General features: G+C 44.3%; 1 protein-coding gene across 2 annotated transcripts in view; it reads left to right on the top strand.

Annotated features, from left to right (window-relative positions):
• LOC143297455 (NBAS subunit of NRZ tethering complex-like) overlaps positions 1 to 24,789 on the top strand; it is a 78,886-nt gene continuing 54,097 nt past the window's right edge. For both annotated transcript variants that reach the window (XM_076609844.1, XM_076609845.1), the window contains exons 1-21: positions 1 to 108; positions 1,371 to 1,434; positions 2,405 to 2,447; positions 3,449 to 3,529; positions 5,233 to 5,280; positions 5,634 to 5,811; positions 6,780 to 6,871; positions 7,424 to 7,574; positions 9,315 to 9,455; positions 10,231 to 10,302; positions 10,687 to 10,815; positions 11,595 to 11,658; positions 15,301 to 15,350; positions 16,031 to 16,174; positions 16,891 to 17,060; positions 17,416 to 17,485; positions 20,376 to 20,501; positions 21,768 to 21,919; positions 22,920 to 23,057; positions 23,354 to 23,432; positions 23,785 to 23,889. In XM_076609844.1, the coding sequence (XP_076465959.1) occupies positions 10 to 108; positions 1,371 to 1,434; positions 2,405 to 2,447; positions 3,449 to 3,529; positions 5,233 to 5,280; positions 5,634 to 5,811; positions 6,780 to 6,871; positions 7,424 to 7,574; positions 9,315 to 9,455; positions 10,231 to 10,302; positions 10,687 to 10,815; positions 11,595 to 11,658; positions 15,301 to 15,350; positions 16,031 to 16,174; positions 16,891 to 17,060; positions 17,416 to 17,485; positions 20,376 to 20,501; positions 21,768 to 21,919; positions 22,920 to 23,057; positions 23,354 to 23,432; positions 23,785 to 23,889 (2,196 nt within the window). In that variant the 5' untranslated portion in view covers positions 1 to 9. The remainder of the gene's footprint in view (positions 109 to 1,370; positions 1,435 to 2,404; positions 2,448 to 3,448; positions 3,530 to 5,232; positions 5,281 to 5,633; positions 5,812 to 6,779; positions 6,872 to 7,423; positions 7,575 to 9,314; positions 9,456 to 10,230; positions 10,303 to 10,686; positions 10,816 to 11,594; positions 11,659 to 15,300; positions 15,351 to 16,030; positions 16,175 to 16,890; positions 17,061 to 17,415; positions 17,486 to 20,375; positions 20,502 to 21,767; positions 21,920 to 22,919; positions 23,058 to 23,353; positions 23,433 to 23,784; positions 23,890 to 24,789) is intronic.

The following is a 24,789-nucleotide window of genomic DNA, read 5'->3' as shown; positions in this document are numbered from 1 at the left end:
GGTTCAATCATGGCGGCAGAGCAAGCCGACGTGGATGCCAAAAACGACGAAAACATCCTCTACGACCTTGCTGTGCTTGCAGAATGGAAGTTTGACAACGAAATATTTGTGAGTTTCTCATTTTCTTTTGTTTTAGCAATGCCTGAATGCAGTGTTGGTTTATATGCTAGCGGAAACCCCTGAACATCGTCTGCTATCGCCGTGTTGGTTGTCAGCAACAGGTGTTTAGTTTCTGTTTCTCGGTGTGTCTGTTGTGTGTGTGTGTGTGTGTGTGTGTGTGTGTAGCGACAGGAAGGTGTAGAATCGGGATAGAAAGAGAATGGGATGGTGAAGGGTGTGCGAAAGCCGAAGACTTGAGCATTGGACTTGTCGATCTGAGGGTCCTTGGTTCTTCTATTCCGATGTGCGGCCAGCCATAGCTGGGTATTATTAAGGGTTAAGATTGTTTCGATCTGACAGATCAGCAGACTGAGATATTATGAGATATTATTTAAACCCACTATTGCCTGAAACCCTTTGTGCACATTCATACACATGAATGATGCCACATGAGAATATCTATTACTGTGAGATTCACTAAAATGGCTAATGCATGTGAGAGTTCAGTGGGTTAGGGAAACAGTGATATCCCCACATGCACATGGAAATAATCATCAGCAATGTGTTGAAGTGAAACGGGGACCAGGTGTTGAACCTGGAAATGGGAGTGGTCTGTATTGAAACTTGGTCTGCACTGAGACTAACTGCCATGTCACCCTTTGACTGATAGTGATATCAACACGAACTGGTTGCTCAACAAACTAACACACAGAAACAGAGATTTCCACCAGATGGTTTAGTGCACTGTCTTGGACAAAGGGTGCCTACAGTCACACCACACAAATGACTTTTATGCTTATAGAACTTTCAGTTTTTCTTATGACTGAGTATTTTATAAAAAATATAAGATACTCCACAGTTATGCATGCATTTAAGAGGATTGGGCAGAGGAAGGCACATGTTGCTGATCCAGCTAAAAGAGTGATATGATCTTTGTTCTATTTTTTCAGTATTATGTATACTATACTATGCTACACTATGCTACACTACGCTACGGTACGCTATGTTCTGCTGCGCTACGTTACGCTATACTGTACTGTACTATACCATACCATACCATACCATACTATAGAGGGATAGATAGATCTGTACTTTTTCAGTTTGTTTATTATCGTAATGATTAGACTTGAGTTTTGAGCACTCCTTGATCATGGTTGATACTGTGATGATACATGTCAAAGCTAAGTATACATGATACACATGTTTCACATGTGCTTTGATTTATTGTTTACAATTTTTTATATTTATTGTTTACAATGTTCTGGTTTCAGACCAGAAGTCAGAGGAAGAAGAGCTCTACATCGACAGTTGTGCGTGTGACATCAGCTTTGCAGAGTATGTTCTTCAGCATTTTGAGTCCTTAACAATAACATGTTTTTGAGTATCAGAACCCCCGAAAACAGAGTATGGCTGCCTACAAGGCAGGGTAAAAATGGTCATAAATGAAAAAAGCCCACTTGTGTACATATAAGTGAACATGGGAGTTGCAGTCCACAAATGAAGAAGAAGAGAAGAAGGAGAAGAATATCAGTTTTTGCTTTCTGTAGTTTGCTGTGTCATCTATATTTTTTCTCTTTCCTATCTGAAAACTTGTGTATTCGTTTTACTATAAGAGAGGATTTTTCTACAAAGATTTGCCATGGATGGCCCTTTAGTAGACATGGGCTCATTTGCATGTACATGCTGGACCAAAGTCTCGTCAGAATGACTAGCACCCAGACCACAGCTGAAGTGCATGGAATTTGGGGACACTTGCTTCCTATCTGGGCACAAAACTGGGCCACCATGCCAGGTTTGCTTTAGGTTAATTCCTAAGATTATCACAATGCGGATTCCTTTGAATGGACAGACAGTCACGTGTATGAATACACTGTCATTTGTCAGACTGCTTTATGGAACATGAAAACTGAGTTTGTTTTCAGCTTCACATGAGTATTTCATATAAAAAATGAAATATGAATAAAAAAAAATATATATATATATTGTTTAAAGTTTATTTTGATGTTTTCTCTTTATTTGTTGTTTTCTCATTCTGTGAACAAACTGACACTGATGAGGTGTAACTCCAGTGCTTACACAAGACAACCGATTTCTGAAAAATGTAAGTTTTATTTCAGTTTGTCCTTAAATTACTACTGTAAAGTTGACTACTTTGACATTCTCAGGTTTCAACAACCTTTGTGAAGCAACCCTTATAACAGTGACAGTTGCTATTGTTATTAAATGAATGAAGATTCAAGTTCTGGTCATATGTTTGCATGTTCAAGTGCCTTGTTATGTTATGCTGCTTTTTTTTTTGTGACAGGAATAACATGGACATTGCTGAGAGGTCTACGACTGCGACCTTTGTAAGTAGCGCTGTTGGAAGTTGATCACATGAAGCAAGTCTTTGAGTTACATGACATAGAACTTTACATACCAATACACATTACACTGTATAGACTTTTACATACCAGTGCACTGTGGATGAAACAACATTCCCGTAATGTAATTACATATACTGTGAGGTAACTGTTTTTCATGAGATGTGTTTACTGACAGCTTTATCCATTGTATCTTTTATTGATCAGCAATTGATTGAATATTTCAGAATGGTATTCTATTTCATTTATCCATACACACTGTTGGTGGCAGATGGGGCAGGGTATTTGTTTCTTTGTTTTGTTTTTGGTGTGTTAGAAATATTATACCTATATGCATGTATGTGACAGTTGCTGGGGAAGAGGCATCCATTATATCTGTACTATTTTGTATTTACACTTGTTGAAGAATCATATCTAGAAGTTCTTTGTTTTTGTAATAACTACGTGATACATCAGTATCGAATCTATGTCAGCTCAGTCACCATGCTTGTTGCCTGCTTTATGTTTGCTTTTCTTTGGTGAGGTGAGGTGAGGACAGCTTAATTTCAGTGTTTAAAGTTTGCTGGTTGGTGAAGAGATTGAGAACTGAATCACAGACGTGTGTGTGTAACTTGATTTCAGTGTTTAAGATTTGCTCGATGGTTGAGAGATTGAGGTGTTTAAGATTTGTCTAAGATTAGCTGGATGGTGGTGAGATTGAGCAGTGGCATACAGGCATGTGTATGTAACTTAATTTCAGTGTTTAAAGGCGTGTGTATGTAACTTAATGACAGTGTTTAAAGTTTGCTGGATGGTAGAGAGATTGAGGAGTGGCTCACAGGTGTGTGCATATAACTTAATTTCAGTATTTATGTTTTGCTGGATGGTGGAGAGATATAGGAGTGACTCACAGGCATTTGCATGTAACTTGATTTAAGTGTTTAAAGCTTGCTGGATGGTGGAGAGATGCAGGTATGACTCAGGTGTGTGTGTTTACACCTGTGCAGGGAGGCCGCCCAGTGCTCACTGCCAGAACCTCTGATGAACCTGGTCAGCACCACTCTGCCCTGGCACCTGGCCATCAGCAGGTAACCTGCTGTCTGCGCTGTCAGCACAATACTGTTTCCATCTTGTTGTGTTTGTTTCAACTTGTTGTGTTACTGTCCACAACCCAGCCCCAGCCCCCTCCCGCCCCCACCCCCCCTCCCCCCCCCAAAAAAAAGAAAGAAAGAAAAGAAAAGTCCCAAGCAACCCTGAACCCACAACACAGCCCCAGCCAAACAAGCATCAGTGTTGAAGGAGTCCATTTGAAGTGAATGGAGAACTTAGAGTACCTGGGCATTACAGTCTGTGCAAATGGTTCACTGGATAAACAGATCACGTGCAGAATCCAGAAGGCCAGCCAGGCATTCAGAAGACTTAGAGTGAAGGTCTCCCAACAGAAAGGCATCCGACTGTCATCAAAGATCAAGGTCTACAAAGCCATCATCATTTTTGCATTGCAGTGTGGAGCGTGGACCCCACATCACTGACGTATCAAGTTGCTGAACAGTTACACAAGGTTGCTGTTCATGATCATGAGCATCCACTGGCAGGACCAAGTCACAGACCAAGAAGTGTCGGACAGAGCTGGCTTAACAAGACGAGAAGTGTTGAGTCCATGTTGCTGAAGGCTCAGCTATGTAAAACTGGCCATGCCATCAAAACGGATGCCAGTCATATACTTGGACAACTGATGTACAATGGGCTCAAGGAAGAATAATGCAGACAGGGAAGGCCCCAAGTTAGATGTAAGGACACTGAAGAACTACCTGAAACGGAGGCAGCATTCAGCCACAGGAGCTTGAAGCCTCAGCAGTAAACAGACCAGACTCATTTCAAGAGCGACAGCTGTCTTTGAAGAGGGCAAGCAACAACATGTCACGGATGCAAGGAACAGACAAAAAAGAACAGAGTCCGCCCCGTTCCAGACAACAGACTACCATTGTGAAACCCTCCAGTGCTTGCTTACTTCTAGTCTTGGATTGCAGAGCCATTTGCATTCTAATTCAGTTTGTTGAGAACAAAGACTGCATCGTTTTTTGACTGATGGACTACCAAGATGTCTCGCAATTGGAATAGATGCTATAAACATGTAAACTTTACTGCAAGATTTATAATCTTGGCACATTTGGTAAACTCTGACCATTGTTATTGAGGTTTAATGTGCATAACATTTATACATATGCAATACATTTTTATGTTTCTTCAATATTTTAATTGTTCACAGTTCGACAAACCTCAAATGTCTGTGGCACTTCATGTCAAACTAGCCTCCCCACCCCCTTCAGCCAGCAGTGGTAATTGTCTGAGAAATGTAAATAACATGTTTAGTATAGAATTGTTTTCTTTCTCTTTTTGTAAATTTGCAGTTTTGAGACATTTTCTGAGTTTTGCTCCAGTTGTGTATAAAATAAGACTGAAGAGATTGGCATTGTCAATCATGTTGGTGTCCGCATGTGCATGTGTGGATGCGTGTGTGTTTTGCATGTGTGTTTCTTGTCTGTTTGTGTGGTTGTGTGTGTATGTAAGTGTGTGTGTGTGTGTGTGTGTGTGTGTGTCTTACATTGTGTGTGTGTGTGTGTGTGTGTGTGTGTGATCATGTGCTCAAATACCTGTGCATGCTTTTGTATCATGTGTATGTGTGCATGTGGAAGAAATTCCAGCAAAAGTCTGTCTTGACATGACTTTGACAGACGTGAAGTGAACTGAACATTTCAAGAGTAATGGAACCCATTGTTTTTTTTTTCAGCTCTGGATCATTGGCTGCTGTCCTTCAGGAAAACTGTGTCGAGATAAGGTCAGTGTTTGTCTGGTCAGGAGCTCAGTGTGTGTGTGTGTGTGTGTGTGTGTGCGCGCGCGCGTGTGTGCACATGTGTGCACGTGTGTGCATGTGTGTGCTTGTGTGGGTGTGGGTGGGTGGGTTGGTGCGGGGGGTGGAGGCGTATTTCGTTTATGTATGTATGTGTTGTACTTGGTGTGTATGAGTGTGTCACGTTGGTGTGTGTGCGTGCGTATGCAGTCCCACATATATGTATGCGTGTTTGTTCTTTCACGTGTATGCATGAATGCATAATGAGTTTCTTCTGAAAGAACTCAGTTTAAAAAAAAAAAAAAAAGACCATGCATTATCATTATTGTTTATGATGTCAGGTCTATAAGAGACAGTTTTGAGAGCGCTTTGGGGCGGGGCACGATCCCCATTGACCCCTTCCCCCAGTGGCGCCGCCTGGTGTGGAGTCCTGACGAGAGCATGGTGGCCTGTGCTCGGAGCTCTGGGATGGTGGACGTTTTCGACATGGTGGGAACCCTCCTCTTCTCCATACAGAAGGTAAGTTGTCGCTTTTTTTTTCTTTTCTTTTTTCCCTTCCTCAAGGCTTGACTGAGCATGTTGAGTTACGCTGCTGGTCAGGCATCTGCTTAATGGATATATGGATTTGTCCGAATGCAGTGATGCCTCCTTGAGTAACTGAAATGAACTGAACTGAACTGGGTTGATGATTCATCATTGACAGGTGTGTCATCAGATTTGCTGAGCTGTGACTGATGTGTTTTCTGCTGCTGCTTCTGTTTTTTTCATCATCTTCTTTTTATTTTTGTCTTCTTTTTTTTTTTATCTTCTTTTTCTTCTTCTTCCTGTTCCATTTCTTCCTCTTCTTCTTCTTCTTCTTCCTCCTTTTTTTTGTGTTGTTCTTGTTGTTCTTGTTTGTTGGCTGCGACTCGCATGTTCATTTGTTTAATTTGTTTGTGCGTTTTTAAGTGTATGTCCATTTCTATCCTGCCTTGTAGGCAGCCATACTCTGTTGTCAGGGGTAGAATTTGGGTTGACTTGAGTATTGTTGGAGGAGGTTAATCATGTATTGTTGCAGGTTATGTTTTATGTGTGTATGGGTGTTATGTGTGTGCGCGTGTGGGTGTGTGATTGAAGATTCATTCTATGTGTGTCTGTGTCTGAATGATATATATAGTTTCCACGTGTCCATGTATGTGTATATTGATGTCTTTATATTTGTGTCAGGTGCACTGTTTCTGTATACTTACGTATTCTTACATTTTCCCCATCATATTTTGTGTGTCTGTGTTTGAGTGTGTATGTGTGTGTCAGCATCTGTCTGTCTGTCTGTCTCTTTCTCTCTCTGTATATATATCATATGATAGTGAGAGTAAAAATATTTGTTGCTAAACTCAGTTCTGTATGAAAGTCACACACGGGTTGACAACTGAAAGTGAAAGTACTGAAGCAATTTTGATTGTTTCTGTTGAGCAGAAGTGAGAAAGATGTTCAATTTTGGTTTCCAGCCAGGGTCGGAGAGCACGGGAATCCTTCAGGATCTGAGTGACAGCGTGTCAGCGCTCATCTTCACCGACCTTCAGCCTGACGACAAGCGCTGGTGAGTGAGTGCTGAATTCAGCTTTGACTTGGTGGGAGAGTATTGACAACACGCTGACACAGCACGTCAACTGTATGACAGTTTAATCTCCTTGATGAATCCCTTGGTGACAAGACAAATGATTTCCAAACAGTGCACATTGATTGATTGACTTATTGATAGATGGATGGATGGATGAATGGATGGATTGATCGATTGATTGATTGATAGACAGACAGATAGATAGATAGATAGATACTGATATAGGGCCTGTGCTGGTAACAATTTAAATAATTCCCAAACAGTACATGGCTGCTCCACTGACATACAGCACCTGACACAACGACGATGATGATGATGATGATGACGACGATGATGATTCCAGGAGTGGGGAACTGCTGGTGATTCACCACGGGGGATGATGATGATGATGATGAAGATGACAATGATGATAATGATGGTAATTCCAGGAGTGGTGAACTGCTGGTGATTCACCATGGGGGATGATGATGATGACAATGACGATGATGATGATGGTGACAATGACGATGATGATGATGACGATGATTCCAGGAGTGGGGAACTGCTGGTGATTCACCACGGGGGCAGCCTGCACAGCTACCTGGTGGACAGGGACAACGGCTTTGTGGCCAGACACCACTTCCTCTTCACTCACACCTTCCCCCTGGGCGTCACTGCCGCTGCCTACCATGCCAGGCACAAGGTGGGGGAGGGGGGAGCAGGGAGTGTGTGTGTGGGGAGGGGGAGAAATGACCCTGGGGAATCGTGAAATTTAATCTTTCAAAACAAACCTATCTGAATTACTCTGCCTTGGAAAATGCTGCAACACAAAGGATGCTGCACAGGGAAGGGAGGTAACTACCGAGGGAGGTTACTACTGTGGGAGGTTACTACTAGCCTTTCTTTAAAAGGAGATTTAATTACACATACTTAACCGTGACCCAACTAGTGCAGACTCCGGCAGGGGTCTGACATTCCTGTCCTGTGCAAACTACTATCCATCTATACGGAGAAAATGAGAGAACTACGGCCGATAACCTCCCGGAAGTAGGTAACGTCCCCATTGTCCCCCTGGCTAGCGCCCTCTTTTTCCGGCAGCCATCTCAACACCTGTTCCTGTGCACTTCATACGGCTAAGTTTTTCGCATTTTCTATCTATCGATTCTTTGGCATTTCTGTTTCGTGTCCAATTCTGTCTTCAAACAGGTCACACAATTATGTAGCTCGATTGGGAGATCGGGCTAAAATTAAGGCACGATCGCAATTGATTCGCGATCAGTCTGGGCCCTCTACCTCTGGCTCTCTCAGCAACGCCAACCCCACGCCACCTCCACTTCTTGTTTGAATAAGTCTGCCATGGAAAATGCTGTAACACAGAGGATGCTGCATACAGGGGAGATAATAACGTTTGTGTCAGGTGTTGAATGTCAGAGGAGTGGCCATGGATAACCCAGGGGAGATAATGGTGGTTGTGTCAGGTGCTGTATGTCGGAGGAGCGGCCATATTTGACCAGGGGAGATAATGGTGGTTGTGTCAGGTGCTGTATGTCGGGGGAGCGGCCATATTTGACCAGGGGAGATAATGGTGGTTGTGTCAGGTGCTGCATGTCAGGGGAGTGGCCATGTCTGGCCCAGGGGAGGTAATGATATTTGTGTCAGGTGCTGTATGTCGGAGGAGCAGCTATGGCTAATCCAGGGGAGATAATTGTTGGCTCATGTGCTGTATGTTGGGAGTGGCCATGGCTGACAGGGGAATTAATGATGGTTGTGTCAGGTGCTGTATGTCGGGGGAGTGGCCATGGCTAAACCAGGGGAGCTGGTGATGGTTGTGTCAGGTACTGTATTTTGGGGGAGCGGCCATGGCTGACCCAGGGGAGATAATGATGGTTGTGTCAGGTGCTGTATGTCGGGGGAGTGGCCATGGCTAAACCAGGGGAGCTGGTGATGGTTGTGTCAGGTACTGTATTTTGGGGGAGCGGCCATGGGTGACCAAGGGGAGATAATAATGGTTGTGTCAGGTGCTGTATGTGGGGGGAGCGGCCATGGCTGACCCAGGGGAGATAATGATAGTTGTGTCAGGTGCTGTATGTGGGGGGAGCGGCCATGGCTGACCCAGGGGAGATAATGATAGTTGTGTCAGGTGCTGTATGTCGGGGGAGCAGCCATGGCTGACCCAGGGGAGATAATAATGATTGTGTCAGGTGCTGTATGTCGGGAGAGCAGCCATGGCTGACCCAGGGGAATTAATGATGGTTGTGTCAGGTGCTGTATGTCGGGGGAGTGGCCATGGCTAAACCAGGGGAGCTGGTGATGGTCGTCAGATGCTGAATGTTGGGGGAGTGGCCGTGGCTGACCCAGGGGAGATAATGATGATTGTGTCAGGTGCTGTATGTCGGGGGAGCAGCCATGGCTGACCCAGGGGAGATAATAATGATTGTGTCAGGTGCTGTATGTCGGGGGAGCAGCCATGGCTGACCCAGGGGAGGGCAGCTTGAGTCGAGGCGCAGGGCTGACTGCGTGGAGAGTGTTGTCGGACACCCCCCACTACAAACTGCTCAACGACACTGACGACGATCAGTCCATGGTCAGTGCCTGTAGCTCTGCCTGTGTGGTTCTGGGGGTTACGGGGTGTGTGGATGTGTGTCTTTGGGTGGGTATGTGTGTCTGTTGGTGTATGTGTGGTGTGGGCGTAAGGGGTTGTGTGTATCTGAGGAGGGGGGTTTGGGTGTGTTTGGGTGAGTGTTTCTGTTTTTTGTTGTTGTTGGGGTTTTTTGATATGTTTGTGTGTGTGTGTGTGGGTGGGTGGGTGTAATGGTGTGTGTGAGTATGCTTTTTGTTGTGTATGTGTGTGTTTTATGAGTGTGTTGTGTGTGTGTGGGAATGGTTTTATGTGTTGGGGGGATATGTGTGTGTGTGTGTGTGTGTGTTTGTACAGATATGCTACAGATGTGGTGATGTGTTGTTGTGTGTGTGACATGAGGTGTGTCGTTCACTATGTGACAGATGTGATATGTCACTGACTGAGAGATGTGATGTGTCACTGACTGTCAGAGATGTGATGTGTCACTGACTGTCAGAGATGTGATGTGTCACTGACTGTATGAGAGATGTGATGTGTCACTGACTGTATGAGAGATGTGGTGTGTCACTAACTGTCACAGATGTGATGTGTCACTGACTGTATGAGAGATGTGATGTGTCATTGACTGTCAGAGATGTGATGTGTCACTGACTGTATGAGATGTGGCGTGTCACTGACTGTATGAGAGATGTGGTGTGTGACTGACTGTATGAGAGATGTGATGTGTCACTGATGGTCAGAGATGTAATGTGTCACTGACTGTATGGGGGCTTTGCAGGGGGCCAAGAGGAAGTCCTGGTTTGGGAGACTGAAATCCTCAGCCTTGTTTTCCTGGTCCACACCAGATATGGTAAATCTGTGTGTGTGTGTGTGTGTGTGTGTGTGTGTGTGCATGCATGTGTGTATATGTGTATGTGTAGATGAAACAGCACTTTTCAACAACACTGAATTGTAATGATGATAGCAATGATGATAATAATAATAATGATAATGATAAAACAATAATAATGATAATGATAATAATGATAATGCAGATTGACACTGACACCTCCCAGTTAGGGAGCATGTGTCATTTTCAATAACAGTTATAACACATACATAAATATGTGTGCGTGCATGTGTGTGTGTGTGTGCATGTACGTGCGTACATGTATATGTGTGTGTTTGTGTGCGTGTGTGTGTATGTGTGTGCATGCATGCATGTACGTGCGTGCGTGTGTGTGTGTGTGTGCAGGACGGAGTGTTTCGCCTGTGCCTGTCCCCTGACGGTCAGTCCCTGGTGGGTCTGCACCACTCGGGCAGCCTGTCTGTGTGGGACGTGCCCTCCCTGCGACTGAGACGCCTCACCACCCTGGAGGAGCAGGTAGGGGCGCCTTGTACACTGTCGCTGTCTGTACTGCTGGTTTCATTGCTGTCTGTGCTGCTTCATCGCTGTCTGTACTGCTGTGTGTGTTGAGGTGTGATGGTGCTGTGTGTGTTGAGGTGTGATGGTGCTGTGTGTGTCGAGGTGTGCTGTGTGTGTTGAGGTGTGATGGTGCTGTGTGTGTTGAGGTGTGCTGTGTGTGTTGAGGTGTGATGGTGCTGTGTGTGTCGAGGTGTGCTGTGTGTGTTGAGGTGTGATAGTGGTGTGTGTATTGAGATGTAATGGTGCTGTGTGTGTTGAGGTGTGATGATGCTGTATGTGTTGAGGTGTGCTCTGTGTGTTGAGGTGTGATGGTGCTCTGTGTGTTGAGGTGTGCTGTGTGTGTTGAGGTGTGCTGTGTGTGTTGAGGTGTGATGGTGCTGTGAGTGTTGAAGTGTGCTGTGTGTGTTGAGGTGTGATGGTGCTATGAGTGTTGAGGTGTGATAGTGGTGTGTGTGTTGAGGTGTGCTGTGTGGAGTTCTGCTGTGTGTGTTGAGGTGTGTTGTGAGTGTTGATGTGTGATGGTGCTGTGTGTGTTGAGGTGTGCTGTGTGTGTTGAGGTGTGCTGTGAGTGTTGAGGTGTGCTGTGAGTGTTTAGGTGTGATGGTGCTGTGTGTTGAAGTGTGCTGTGTGTGTTGAGGTGTGCTGTGTGTGTGGAGGTGTGCTGTGAGTGTTGAGGTGTGCTGTGAGTGTTGAGGTGTGATGGTGCTGTGTGTTGAAGTGTGCTGTGTGTATTGCAGCCTGGCTATGACGAAGTGAACGCCACACTGGCAGAGAACCCGGTGAAGAGGAAGAAAATGAAAGGTGAGCGTCACAGAGGGGCTTAGGGTGCTGAGAAGGTGTGAAAGGGTTTTTGACTCACTTGTGTAAACAAAGTGAGTCTATGTTTTAACCCGGTGTTCGGTTGTCTGTGTGTGTGTGTGTGTCTGTGGTAAACTTTAACATTGACATTTTCTCTGCAAATAATTTGTCAGTTGACACCAAATTAGGCATAAAAATAGGAAAAATTCAGTTCTTTCCAGTCATCTTGTTTAAAACAATATTGCACCTCTGGGATGGGCACAAAAAAATAAATAATGAAGCCCAATTATATGCAAACTGCATTTACCGTTATATTTATATTTTTTGTATTCTTTAAACTTGGCACTTTGATCTGATATTCTGACCCAACAACAAGAGCAGTCATTATTATCATTTTTTGTTCAAACAGGAACTTCTTTTGCTAAGCATGGAAGTTTTATTTATTTTGCAAACGTTTTGGTGCAGTGTGTAAAAAAGGGAAATTACTCTGTAATTAATGCTAGGGGACTTAATTTGCTTTAAACTGATCTTTCTCATCTTAAACATTACATTTTGAAATTATACTCAGTACATAAAAAGCTTGTGTGTTTTACTCTCAGTCACAAGTGAGTCTTGAAGGCCTTGCCTCTCTTGTTCAGTTTTGTCGGACTGATTTAGTTTGGTTGCTACAGTAAGGTAATATATGTTCCTGTGTGGCTGTTAAAAGATGGAATGTCCATTTATGATAGCTTCCATAAATATTTATGTGTATTTCTGTATGTGTGGATTGTATGCATTATTTATTGTATGCACATTTATGATAAAAATAAATACTTTTGTGTGTGTTTTTGGATGTTGAAAATGCAAAAAGCTGTCATTAAAAGTTTAGGTGATAATCTTCATACTTGAAGTGAAGTCATATTATGAGGTTTTATTTTGTTACTTTAAAAAAAAACAACCCAGAGCAGTCAAACAAATATGGGAGGAAGGTTGTGATAAGCTTGGTTTTCCCCTAGTTTTATTTCAGTATGAACATATCTGACATAATTTTGGTTGACAGTGTTTTCAGAGCATGACTGCTGAACCATGGAGAAATGAGATGAGTGTGTCATCAGTCTGACGTGCAGTCACTACTGTCTGTGTTCTTTATCAGTCGTGTCTGTGATTTTGCTGACAAAAAATATTGTAATCCTGTGGTGAAGATGTCCACAGAGAGAGTGGTGACTGACTCCTGACTTACTGGCTCTGTCGTATCTCAGTTACGTGATGACTGACTGTCATCCTGACTTGTTGGCTCTGTCGTACCTCAGTTAGGTGATGACTGACTCCTGACTTGTTGGCTCTGTCGTACCTCAGGTAGGTGATGACTGACTCCTGACTTGTTGGCTGTATCGTACCTCAGTTACGTGATGACTGACCGACATCCTTACTTGTTGGCTCTGTCGTACCTCAGTTAGGTGATGACTGACTCCTGACTTGTTGGCTGTATTGTACCTCAGTTACGTGATGACTGACTGTCATCCTGACTTGTTGGCTCTGTCATACCTCAGTTAGGTGATGACTGTCATCCTGACTTGTTGGCTCTGTCGTATCTCAGTTATGTGATGACTGTCATCCTGACTTGTTGGCTCTGTCGTATCTCAGTTATGTGATGACTGACTGTCATCCTGACTTGTTGGCTCTGTCGTACCTCAGTTAGGTGATGACTGTCATCCTGACATGTTGGCTCTGTCATACCTCAGTTAGGTGATGACTGTCATCCTGACTTGTTGGCTCTGTCGTACCTCAGTTATGTGATGACTGACTGTCATCCTGACTTGTTGGCTCTGTCATACCTCAGTTAGGTGATGACTGTCATCCTGACTTGTTGGCTCTGTCGTATCTCAGTTACGTGATGACTGACCGACATCCTGACATGTTGGCTCTGTCGTACCTCAGTTATGTGATGACTGACCGACATCCTGACATGTTGGCTCTGTCGTACCTCAGTTATGTGATGACTGACCAACATCCTGACTTGTTGGCTCTGTCGTACCTCAGTTACGTGATGACTGACCGACATCCTGACTTGTTGGCTCTGTCGTACCTCAGTTACGTGATGACTGACCGACATCCTGACTTGTTGGCTCTGTCGTACCTCAGGTGATGACTGACTGTCATCCTGACGTGTTGGCTCTGTCGTACCTCAGTTAGGTGATGACTGACTCCTGACTTGTTGGCTGTGTCGTACCTCAGTTAGGTGATGACTGACATCCTGACTTGTTGGCTCTGTCGTACCTCAGTTAGGTGATGACTGACATCCTGACTTCTTGGCTGTGTCATACCTCAGTTACGTGATGACTGACCGACATCCTGACTTGTTGACCGACATCCTGACTTGTTGGCTCTGTCGTACCTCAGTTACGTGATGACTGACTGTCATCCTGACTTGTTGGCTCTGTCGTACCTCAGTTAGGTGATGACTGACTGACATCCTGACTTGTTGGCTCTGTCGTACCTCAGTTACGTGATGACTGACTGTCATCCTGATGTGTTGGCTCTGTCGTACCCCAGTTACGTGATGACTGACTGACATCCTTACTTGTTGGCTGTGTCGTACCTCAGTTACGTGATGACTGACTGACATCCTGACTTGTTGGCTGTGTCGTACCTCAGTTACGTGATGACTGACATCCTGACTTGTTGGCTCTGTCATACCTCAGTTAGGTGATGACTGACTGACATCCTGACTTGTTGGCTCTGTCGTACCTCAGTTATGTGATGACTGACTGTCATCCTGACTTGTTGGCTCTGTCATACCTCAGTTAGGTGATGACTGACTGACATCCTGACTTGTTGGCTCTGTCGTACTTCAGTTAGGTGATGACTGACTGTCATCCTGACTTGTTGGCTCTGTCATACCTCAGTTACGTGATGACTGACTGTCATCCTGACATGTTGGCTCTGTCGTACCTCAGTTAGGTGATGACTGACTGACATCCTGACTTGTTGGCTGTGTCGTACCTCAGTTACGTGATGACTGACTGACATCCTGACTTGTTGGCTGTGTCGTACCTCAGTTACGTGATGACTGACTGTCATCCTGACTTGTTGGCTCTGTCGTACCTCAGTTAGGTGATGACTGACTGTCATCCTGACTTGCTGGCGCTGTCGTACCTCAGTTAGGTGATGACTGACATCCTGACTTGTTGGCTCTGTCGTACCTCAGTTAGGTGATGACTGACTGACATCCTGACTTGTTGGCTCTGTCGTACCTCAGTTATGTGATGACTGACTGACATCCTGACTTGTTGGCTCTGTCGTACCTCAGTTATGTGATGACTGACCGACATCTTGACATGTTGGCTCTGTCATACCTCAGTTACGTGATGACTGACTGACATCCTGACTTGCTGGCTCTGTCGTACCTCAGTTAGGTGATGACTGACTGACATCCTGACGTGTTGGCTCTGTCGTACCTCAGGTGATGACTGACTGTCATCCTGACTTGTTGGCTCTGTCGTACCTCAGTTAGGTGATGACTGACCGACATCCTGACTTGTTGGCTCTGTCATACCTCAATTAGGTGATGACCCTTTACTGACAATCATACTTATCAGTAGCATTTGGGTTAAAGGAATATTTATGTTCTTTCATTTTGCTTTTTTTCTTTGTTTTGTCCTTCAGATCTGATCCCTCACAGAAACCTGGTTGACATCAACTTCTGGTCCAGTCAGGTGAGATATGGTGTGTGTGTGTGTGTGTGTGTGTGTGTGTGGGTGTGTTTGTATGGTTTGTTGAGTGTGAAGAATATTATTCAATACTAAAGTCATTGAAGCAACACTCTTGCAGTAATTATCAGTGTTCTGTTCAGTTTTTAATGAAGCAGTGGAAGCAGAATGGCTGAGACACAGATCCAGGTTTTCTTGTAGTTTTAGTTTTCATCTACTGCTACTATTACTACTAATGATAATAATAATGAAAATAGTAATAAAAATGACAGTAATGATAATGATAATACTAATGATAGTAACAATGATAACAATGATAATAATGAATGGTATTTATGTAGTGCATTTCTCTAAGTAAATTCAGAGTCAGTGCACTGGCAACGCCCATGCACACACAGCCACACCTGAAAATGACATCACACAACCATACACAAATGCATACATGAGCAGAAAACAGTTGAAATTAATAGTGGAGAAAAAAATTGCATAAATGCCTGCTGAGTTTTTAGCTGGGATTTGAACAGAGGGAGTGTTGGTTGTTGCTGAAGACCGACAGGCAGGGAATTCCACACAGTGGGAGCACAAAAACTAAAATTGCGGCAGCTGAAAGACTTTTAATTTCATTTTGGGTAGTTTAGAGATTTGACAGTGCAGTGCCGTGTCATGTGTACGGCATGTGTTGACAGGCGGTGATCCTAGCCCGGTGTTCAGGGGCAGTGACTGTGTCCTCCGTCAGTTCCCTGAAGAACTTGTTGGGGTCGTCCCCAGAGTGGTTCGAACCCTCCCCACGTGTTGCTGAGGCCCACGACGGGGGCTTTCTGGGCCTGGAGGTGAGGCAGATTGCTGTTGTGTGTGTGTGTGTGTCTGTGTGTCTGTGTCTGTGTCTGTGTACAGATATATATATATGTCCTGCAGTGTGTGTGTAGGTGTGTTGAAGGTTGATGTGCTGTGTGTTGCACAGTGTGTGTGTAGTGTTGAAGGTTGATGTGCTGTGTGTTGCACAGTGTGTGTTTAGTGTGTTGAAGTTTGATGTGTTGTGTGTAGTGTGTTGAACCATGACATGTTGCACAGTGTGTGTAGTGTTTTGAACCTTGATGTGTGTCGCACAGTTTGTGTAGTGTTTTGAACTGTACATGTATCCCAGTGTGTGTGTAGTGTGTTGAACCATGATGTGTTGTGTGCCACACAGTGTGTGTGTAGTGTGTTGAATGTTGACATGGTGTGTGTCACACAGTGTGTGTATAGTGTGTTGAAGGTTGATGTGCTGTGTGTCGCACAGTGTGAACTGAAGTGTATTGAACCATGATTTTGTGTGTGTCGTGCAGTGTGTGTGTAGTGTGTTGAAGGTTGACGTGTTGTGTGTTGCACAGTACGTGTGTAGTGTGTAAAACTATGGAATGTTGTGTGTCGCACAGTGTGTGTGTAGTGTGTTAAACCGTGACGTCTTTTATGTCGCATAGTGTGTGTGGTAGTGTGTTGAACTGTGTTGTGTGTCGCACTGTGTGTGTGTAGTGCGTTGAGTGTTGAACTGTGTTGTTTGTGGCAGTGTGAGCTGCACTTCCCCAAGCAGCGGATCCTGGCGTCCAGCGAGGAGGACGTGGAGGACAGCGATGATGAGGACCTGTCCATGGTCGCCATGACGACCAGAGCCACCAAACAGATCATGTTCTATCTGACGGACAGCGAGAGGTTCCAGCCGCCCAAGAAGAAACCCAAGTGAGTGCTGTGTGTTTGCTGTGAGGTGATGCACAGCTTTTATGTTCTGAATGGAAGTTATCAGGATGTTTATACTTCTTTTTTGCTTTGTCAGATCCATGCACTCAACTCTTTCAAGTCTGCCTATAAATCCTGTCTCTTTCCAAAATAGGTCCTCCATACCGTCCCTTTTCGCCCTCAATAGTGTCCCCAGCCTTTTATCTGCATGCAATTAGAAGTTGTTGTATTTATCCCTTTAGTTTCAGAGATTTGCAAGCATTTGAAGTTTGTGTGTTAAAGTGCTTTTATTTCTCTCTGCTTAAGACTGATCACCATATGAATACTTTATTATGGTGAATATTTGTGGTGTGATCAGGACGGTGACGAAGGTGTACCGCATGGTGTGGCTGAAGTCCACCAGCCCTGAAGAGCTGTACGCCAGGAAGGTGGGTGTTCCCAGTGTCTGTCACCATACTGTACTTTTATACAGGGCTCACAAAAAGTTAAGGACCACTTGGGAACTTGCACAAGTTTTCTTCTTGTGGTCATGGTGAAGTGATGCTGTATTTCCCAGTGCGATGAGCACCACTCAAAGCCAGCGGTGTGAGCAGTCAGTGTGATGAGCACCACTCATAACCAGCGGTGTGAGCAGTCAGTGTGATGAGCACCACTCATAACCAGCGGTGTGAGCAGTCAGTGTGATGAGCACCACTCATAACCAGCGGTGTGAGCAGTCAGTGTGATGAGCACCACTCATAACCAGCGGTGTGAGCAGTCAGTGTGATGAGCACCAACCAGTGGTGTGAGCAGTCAATGCGATGAGCACCACTCATAACCAGCAGTGTGAGCAGTCAGTGCAATGAGCACCACTCATAACCAGCGGTGTGAGCAGTCAGTGTGATGAGCATCACTCATAACCAGAGGTGTGAGCAGTCAGTGTGATGAGCATCACTCATAACCAGCAGTGTGAGCAGTCAGTGTGATGAGCACCAACCAGCAGTGTGAGCAGTCAGTGTGATGAGCATCACTCATAACCAGCAGTGTGAGCAGTCAGTGTGATGAGCACCAACCAGCAGTGTGAGCAGTCAGTGTGATGAGCACCACTCATAACCAGCGGTGTGAGCAGTCAGTGTGATGAGCACCACTCATAACCAGCGGTGTGTGCAGTCAGTGTGATGAGCACCGCTCATAACCAGAGGTGTGGGCAGTCAGTGTGATGAGCACCACTCATTACCACAGGTGTTTTCATGTACATGCGCTTCATTTCTATGTTTGAAAACTAGCTGCTATCGTTTGTAAATCACCAAGTAACTGTAAATGTTTGGCTGAGACATTGATTTTTCAAACGCATTTTTCAAGCTGTTGATGAGGCATGTGTGCCTGAAACAGCCGTCAGTGTGATCAGTGAGAGGCCAGTGGTTTATGATACGTAGCCTGCATCATTCAAATCAACTCTTGATAAATTTGATATTTTATGAAACATCCCAACACCGACCGTTCTAAAACCCTCTCAGCCGAGAGAGTGGGGATGTAACTTGGGCAGTACACTGTCCACTATAATCAAAGTCTAGCCCAGATAGTCAGGACAGCAGTTGCCTCCTCTGCTGTTCTGATGGTAATAGTCGGACATGACTGACTATCATACATGTATATGAAGATACACCTGCCTTTAAGAAGTGTTCCTTAACTTTTTGTGAACCCTGTTTGTTGCGAAATAAATGCATAGGTTGTTTTCTTGTTTTCCCTCCAAATGCATGTCTTAGCCAACCAGTTGGTGTGGGCATTGTAACTGATTGTGGTCATAATGCCAATGTGTTTCATATTTTGTATTTGTTACATGGAATATGTATTTTATTTCGCCCCACAGGGTGTCCTGAAATAAACATGTCTCTTGTCTTGTCTTGTCTTGTCTTGTCTTGTCTTGCCTTGCCTTCACACATTTACATGCAGTTTTATATGTCAAGTTTTTGTTATTGTTGTTTTAACGTGTGAGTCTTTATTGTGATTATTTATAGTATGACTCCAGTCATATCAAAATAAGAAGCATTTGGGCTTCTTCGTTAAGGTCATAGATGAATGTATGCACTTGTTGTTTAATCGTCAGTTACTCTGAACTTCAGTTACAGTTTTGGAGAAAGTGGTGCGGTTGTCAAAAATAGTATCTGATTGTGGTGTTATGCAGCATTGTGTTTATGATAATATTTTTCTGTAGCGCAGTGTGTGTGTGTGTGTGTGTGTGTGTGTGTGTAGACAGATGTGTCGTGATGTGTATAGATAGATGTGTTCTGGTGAGTAGATAGTCTGTGTAGATAGATCTGTTGTGGTGTTTAGATAGATGTGTGTGCAGATAGATGTGATGTGTTTAGATAGATGTGTGTGAAGATAGATTTGTTGTGTTGTTTGGATAGGTGTGTGTGCAGATAGATGTGATGTATTTAGATAGATGTGTGTGCGGATAGATGTGTTGTGTTTAGATAGATGTGTGTGCGGATAGATGTGATGTGTTCAGATAGATGTGTGTGAAGATAGATTTGTTGTGTTGTTTAGATAGGTGTGTGTGCAGATAGATGTGATGTGTTTAGATAGATGTGTGTGCAGATAGATGTGTTTAGATAGATGTGTGTTTTGATAGATTTGATGTTTTAGATAGATGTGTGTTTAGATAGATGTGATGTGTTTAGATAGATATGTGTGCAGATAGACGTGTTGTGTTTAGATAGATGTTTGTAGACAGAAATGTTGTGGTATGTGATGCAATGTGATGTTATGTGATGTTGTGTGATGTGATGTGGTGATGTGATGTGATGTTGTGTGATGTGGTGATGTGATGTGATGTTGTGTGATGCAATGTGATGTTGTGTGATGTGATGTAATGTGATGTTGTGTGATGTGATGTAATGTGATGTTGTGTGGTGTGATGTGGTGATGTGATGTTGTGTGATGTGATGTTATGTTATGTGATGTGATGTGATGTGATGTGATGTGTGATGTGATGTGGTGATGTGATGTGATGTTGTGTGATGTGGTGATGTGATGTTGTGTGATGTGGTGATGTGATGGGATGGGATGTTGTGTGATGTGGTGATGTGATATTGTGTGATGTAATGTGTGATGTGATGTGGTGTGGTGTGATGTGAGATGTAGTGTGATGTGGTGTGATGTGATGATGCGATGTGTTGTGATGATGTGGTATGATGCAATGTGGTGTGATGTGGTGGTGTGATGTGATGTAATGTGGTGATGTGATGTGGTGATGTGATGTTATGTGTGATGTGATGTGGTGATGTGATGTGATATGATATGATGTGATGTGGTGATGTGATGTGATGTGTACAGATCGACGCGGAGGAGTACGGCGAGGCCCTGGCCCTGGCACAGGCCTACAGCCTGGACTGTGACCTGGTGTACCAGCGTCAGTGGAGACGCTCCCCCGTCTCCCTCGCCTCCATCCAGGACTACCTGGTCAGTCACCTCACACCATCCATAACTCCTCCACACACTCAACCCCACACACCCCCCTTCCTGCCACCTCTCCCCCTAAAACAGTGGCACATTTTTCACATCATCTGCCCCCTGGTGGAGGTTGATTGATGGTGTGGTCAGTGTTATCCCAGCCTGTGACCGATCCTGTACGGTCTCTGCAGTCTTTGACCCCTCTGACAAGAGCCCACCCCTTCTCTGGATCAGATTTGTTTATGTCAAAGCTGAAAGTTTCTCGATTAATTTCTGAATGTGTGTGTTCGTTTTTGGAGGTACTTAACGACGGGTGCAATAGCCGAGTGGTTAAAGCGTTGGACTTTCAATCTGAGTGTCCCGGGTTTGAATCACGGTGACGGCGCCTGGTGGGTAAAGGGTGGAGATTTTTCCGATCTCCCAGGTCAACACATGTGCAGACCTGCGCTAGTGCCTGAACCCCTTTCGTGTGTATATGCAAGCAGAAGATAAAATACGCATGTTAAAGATCCTGTAATCCATGTCAGCGTTCAGTGGGTTATGGAAACAAGAACATACTCAGCATGCACAACCCCGAAAGCAAAGTATGGCTGCCTACATGGCGGGGTAAAAACGGTCATACATGTAAAAGCCCACTCGTGTGCATACGAGTGAACGTGGGAGTTGCAACCCATGAACGCAGAAGAAGAAGAAGAAGAAAAAGGAGGTACTTAACCATCATGAATTCATCCACACATGTTTGTACCTGAAAAAAAGTAATCTCAGCCTTTTTTTCAATTTCTTTATATTTATAATGTCTGTTTATGAAAGTGATTTTTTGACAGTTTTGAAGTGTATATGGATCAGTCTGCATGGTTTGACACTTCCACTTCCTTAAAACTGAAATTGAAACTTACATAGCACTTCCAGACCTGTAAAATCACATTACAACAAATTACATCAGTCAGACACACACACATGCACACACGCATACATGCACGCATGCATACTCAAAAGTGAACACACACAAATATGTGGAAGAAATGGATATAGAACACAGCCATGGAATTGTATGCACTGAATTTGAAGAGACCACTTCAAAAGGAATTTTTTATAGTTTTGTTTAACAGTATGTTTTACAGATGGCGCTCTCACTGTAGCAATGCGCTCTCACTGTAGCGATGCACTCTCTCCGGGGAGAGCAGCCCAAATTTCACAGAAAGAAATCTGTTGTGACAAAAGAGTAATACAATACAGTACAATGTATGCTGTTTACCTATTTCCCCTTCCCCACAGAGCAAGATCAGCAAGCGGACGTGGGTGCTGCACGAGTGTCTGGAGCGAGTGCCGGAGAGCATGGACGCTGCACGAGAACTGCTGCTGTACGGCCTGCGGGGCACCGACCTCCCCGCCCTCGCCGCCATCACCTCCGGGGAGGACGCTGGACGGTCAGTGCTCAGCTGTTAGTTACTGCTCCGTTCCACGACAGTCTGAAGGCTCAGTCACTGCACGTGACAATGAGACATGCAGGCATCAGAACAGTCTGTGGATCTGCTAATTTCAGAGGATTGGGAGACTGTTGACACCGGATTCAATTATCTATGGAGCGCGATCTTATTCTCAAATAGTATTCGTAAACAGGTTGTTTGGTTTTTGCACATATATGATATTCTTAATTTTACAGTTCGTTCTGTTTTTGCACACTTCTTGCAAACAAGTGTGGGCACCATCTTCATCATTATTTAATGGCTATCATGTCTTCCATTGTCCAATGTTAATGGCCGTCATGTTTTCCACCATCCAATGTTAATGGGTGTCATGTCTTCCATCATCCAGTGTTAATGGTCATCATGTCTTCCATCATCCAACATTAATGGCTGTCATGTCTTCCATCATCTGTCGTTAATGACCGTCATGTCTGTCATGTCTTCCATCATCTGTTGTTAATGACCATCATGTCTTCCATCATCCAACGTTAATGGCCGTCATGTCTTCCAGCGTCCAGCGTTAATGGCTATCATGTCTTTCATCATCCAGCATTAATGGCTGTCATGTTGTCCATCATCCATCGTTAATGGCTGTCATGTCGTCCATCCAACAGGGCCTGGGCAGCCCATGGACGTTAATGGCTGTCATGTCTTCCGTCATCCAACGTTAATGGCTGTCATGTCTTCCAGCATCCAACGTTAATGGCTGTCATGTCGTCCATCATCCAACGGGGCCTGGGCAGCCCCTGGACCCCTGCCTTCCTTCTTCAGAGGATTGGACTCCGGGCTACTCTGATGCCTGACATGTTATGATGATGTCAGTTAAATATAAGCAACAAAGCTGTGGAAAAGAATTACACACCAAAATTTATATGTAATGATAACAACATTTATGATACTAAATATAGTAGTTATGATGATAATGATAATAATGACAACAACAACAATGCTGATGTCCCAGGTTCATGCTGTGTGACCCGGAGGAAGGGCTGTATGAGGATGCTGACTACGATCGCTTCAACCCGGCCGAGGTGCAGCGCTACGAGGAGAAGAAGAAGGCTCTACGACAGGAGCAGCTGGCACTGGTGGATTTCAGCAAGTGAGTGGTGTGTCACAGTGGTCTGCTGGGTCCCTGCCTCAGTTCAAGCTGCTGGGTGTCGTACAGCACAGTTTCCTTGACTGAGAGCCAAAAAGTTCTTCTGTTCAATGCCCAGGGTCAAAACGTGGGACCATCATCAGCATTTTGGTGGTGGGTGCTGGTTTGAAAAAAAAAAAAAGAAAAAAAAAGAAAGAGAGAGATAAAAGGGAATGGTGGGGGTAGTAGTATAGTTAGGTGTCAGGAAGTAGTGGGTCAACAGAAAAAAGACGTGTGTTGAGTGTAGCTGTGTGTTGCAGTCTGACGCTGGACCAGAAAGAGATGTGTCGTGCCAGACTCAAGTTGCTACAGTACCTGGACAGACTTAAGACTTATGAGGTGAGTTCTGTGTGTGTGTGTGTGTGTGCATGCGTGTTTGCCTGCGAGTGAGTGAGTGTGTGCGTTGGTGGGCATGTGATGTCTTTACTCTGTGTGTGTGTGTGTGTGTGTGTGTGTGAGCGGGGAGTTGTATATGTTGTCTTAACTCTGTGTGTGTGTATGTGTGTGTGTGTGTGTGTGTTTGACTGCATATATGTGTGTGCGTTTGTTTGTGTGTTTGTTTGTGTGTCTGTGAGTGTGTGTGTGTGCGTGTGTGTGTACATGTAGTTTGAACGTACACTTGCATTCACGGTTGAGCTGTCTTGTGGCACACGCGGCCGATCCCTTATGAACCATGGGTTGCTGTTTGCAGTGCATTCTGGGAGGAGGCAGTGCGGCGGCTGAGCGGTTCAGTGCAGAGTTCTACAAGGAGTTCCGCACTCGCAACATTGTGCAGATTGCTGCCGAGTACGCTCAGGTACAGAACGGATCCTTGTGTTGTTGGCATGGTGTATACAGAGATGCCAGCTGTTACAATTTCGCTGTATTTTGTTATGCTTGATCGCAGTTTGTTCCGACGTTACGCCAATGTCAAAGTTGTTTCAAAGAGTTCATTTTTGACTACATATCATGGTCTCATGCTTTCCTGTCATAACATTACCCAGACGCTCAAGACTTATCGATCACGAGGCCAGGGAAGTCACAACTAACCTTGGTCTCGCGTGATGATGCTCAGCTAATTGCGCGTGTGTTTACATTGAAACAGCATTGAGTGGACTGATCAGTTTAATCGTTTGCCCAAACAAGAGAGAACATTGCAAAGTCAAGTTGCATCTCGGTCAAACAGCGTCCGTGCCCATTTGCTGATGTGGCTGGGAGTCTGAGTGTTTGTACCAACTTCAGAATGTTGCTACCAAATTTCCTGATTGTTCCTACTAACACTTGACAGGGGTTGGCATCTTTGTGTATAGAATGTCTTATCGTGTCATTCATCACATTGTGTATAAAACACGTTGTTATGTTATTAAGTACATGGTATATAAATTGTTTTATCCATATCAATCATTCATTCAATAGTATTGGTCTTTTGGTGTGCATAGAAACCAAACTCCAAACTATGTCTGGTACAGAGATGATATAAACTTTGTATTTGAGTATTTCATGTTCTTTATGTATTCATACTGAATGACTCTAAAAGTGGTATCATCATTACATGTGTATGATTATGATTGTTGTACGAGAGGTTCACATTTAATTTAGCATTTCAGCATTGTACGTCTTTTATGTATTCATATTGATTGACTTTGATTCTGGTGTATTGTTTTTGTAGTATGCACCATGCATGAACTTTTCTTGTAGTAGTCTGTATTCTGAATGT

This window comes from Babylonia areolata, chromosome 22 (genome assembly GCF_041734735.1).
Source record: "Babylonia areolata isolate BAREFJ2019XMU chromosome 22, ASM4173473v1, whole genome shotgun sequence".
NCBI classification, from domain to species: Eukaryota; Metazoa; Mollusca; class Gastropoda; order Neogastropoda; family Buccinidae; genus Babylonia; species Babylonia areolata.
Note: the sequence above shows the minus strand (reverse complement) of the source record. Positions and strands in the feature narration are given on the sequence as shown.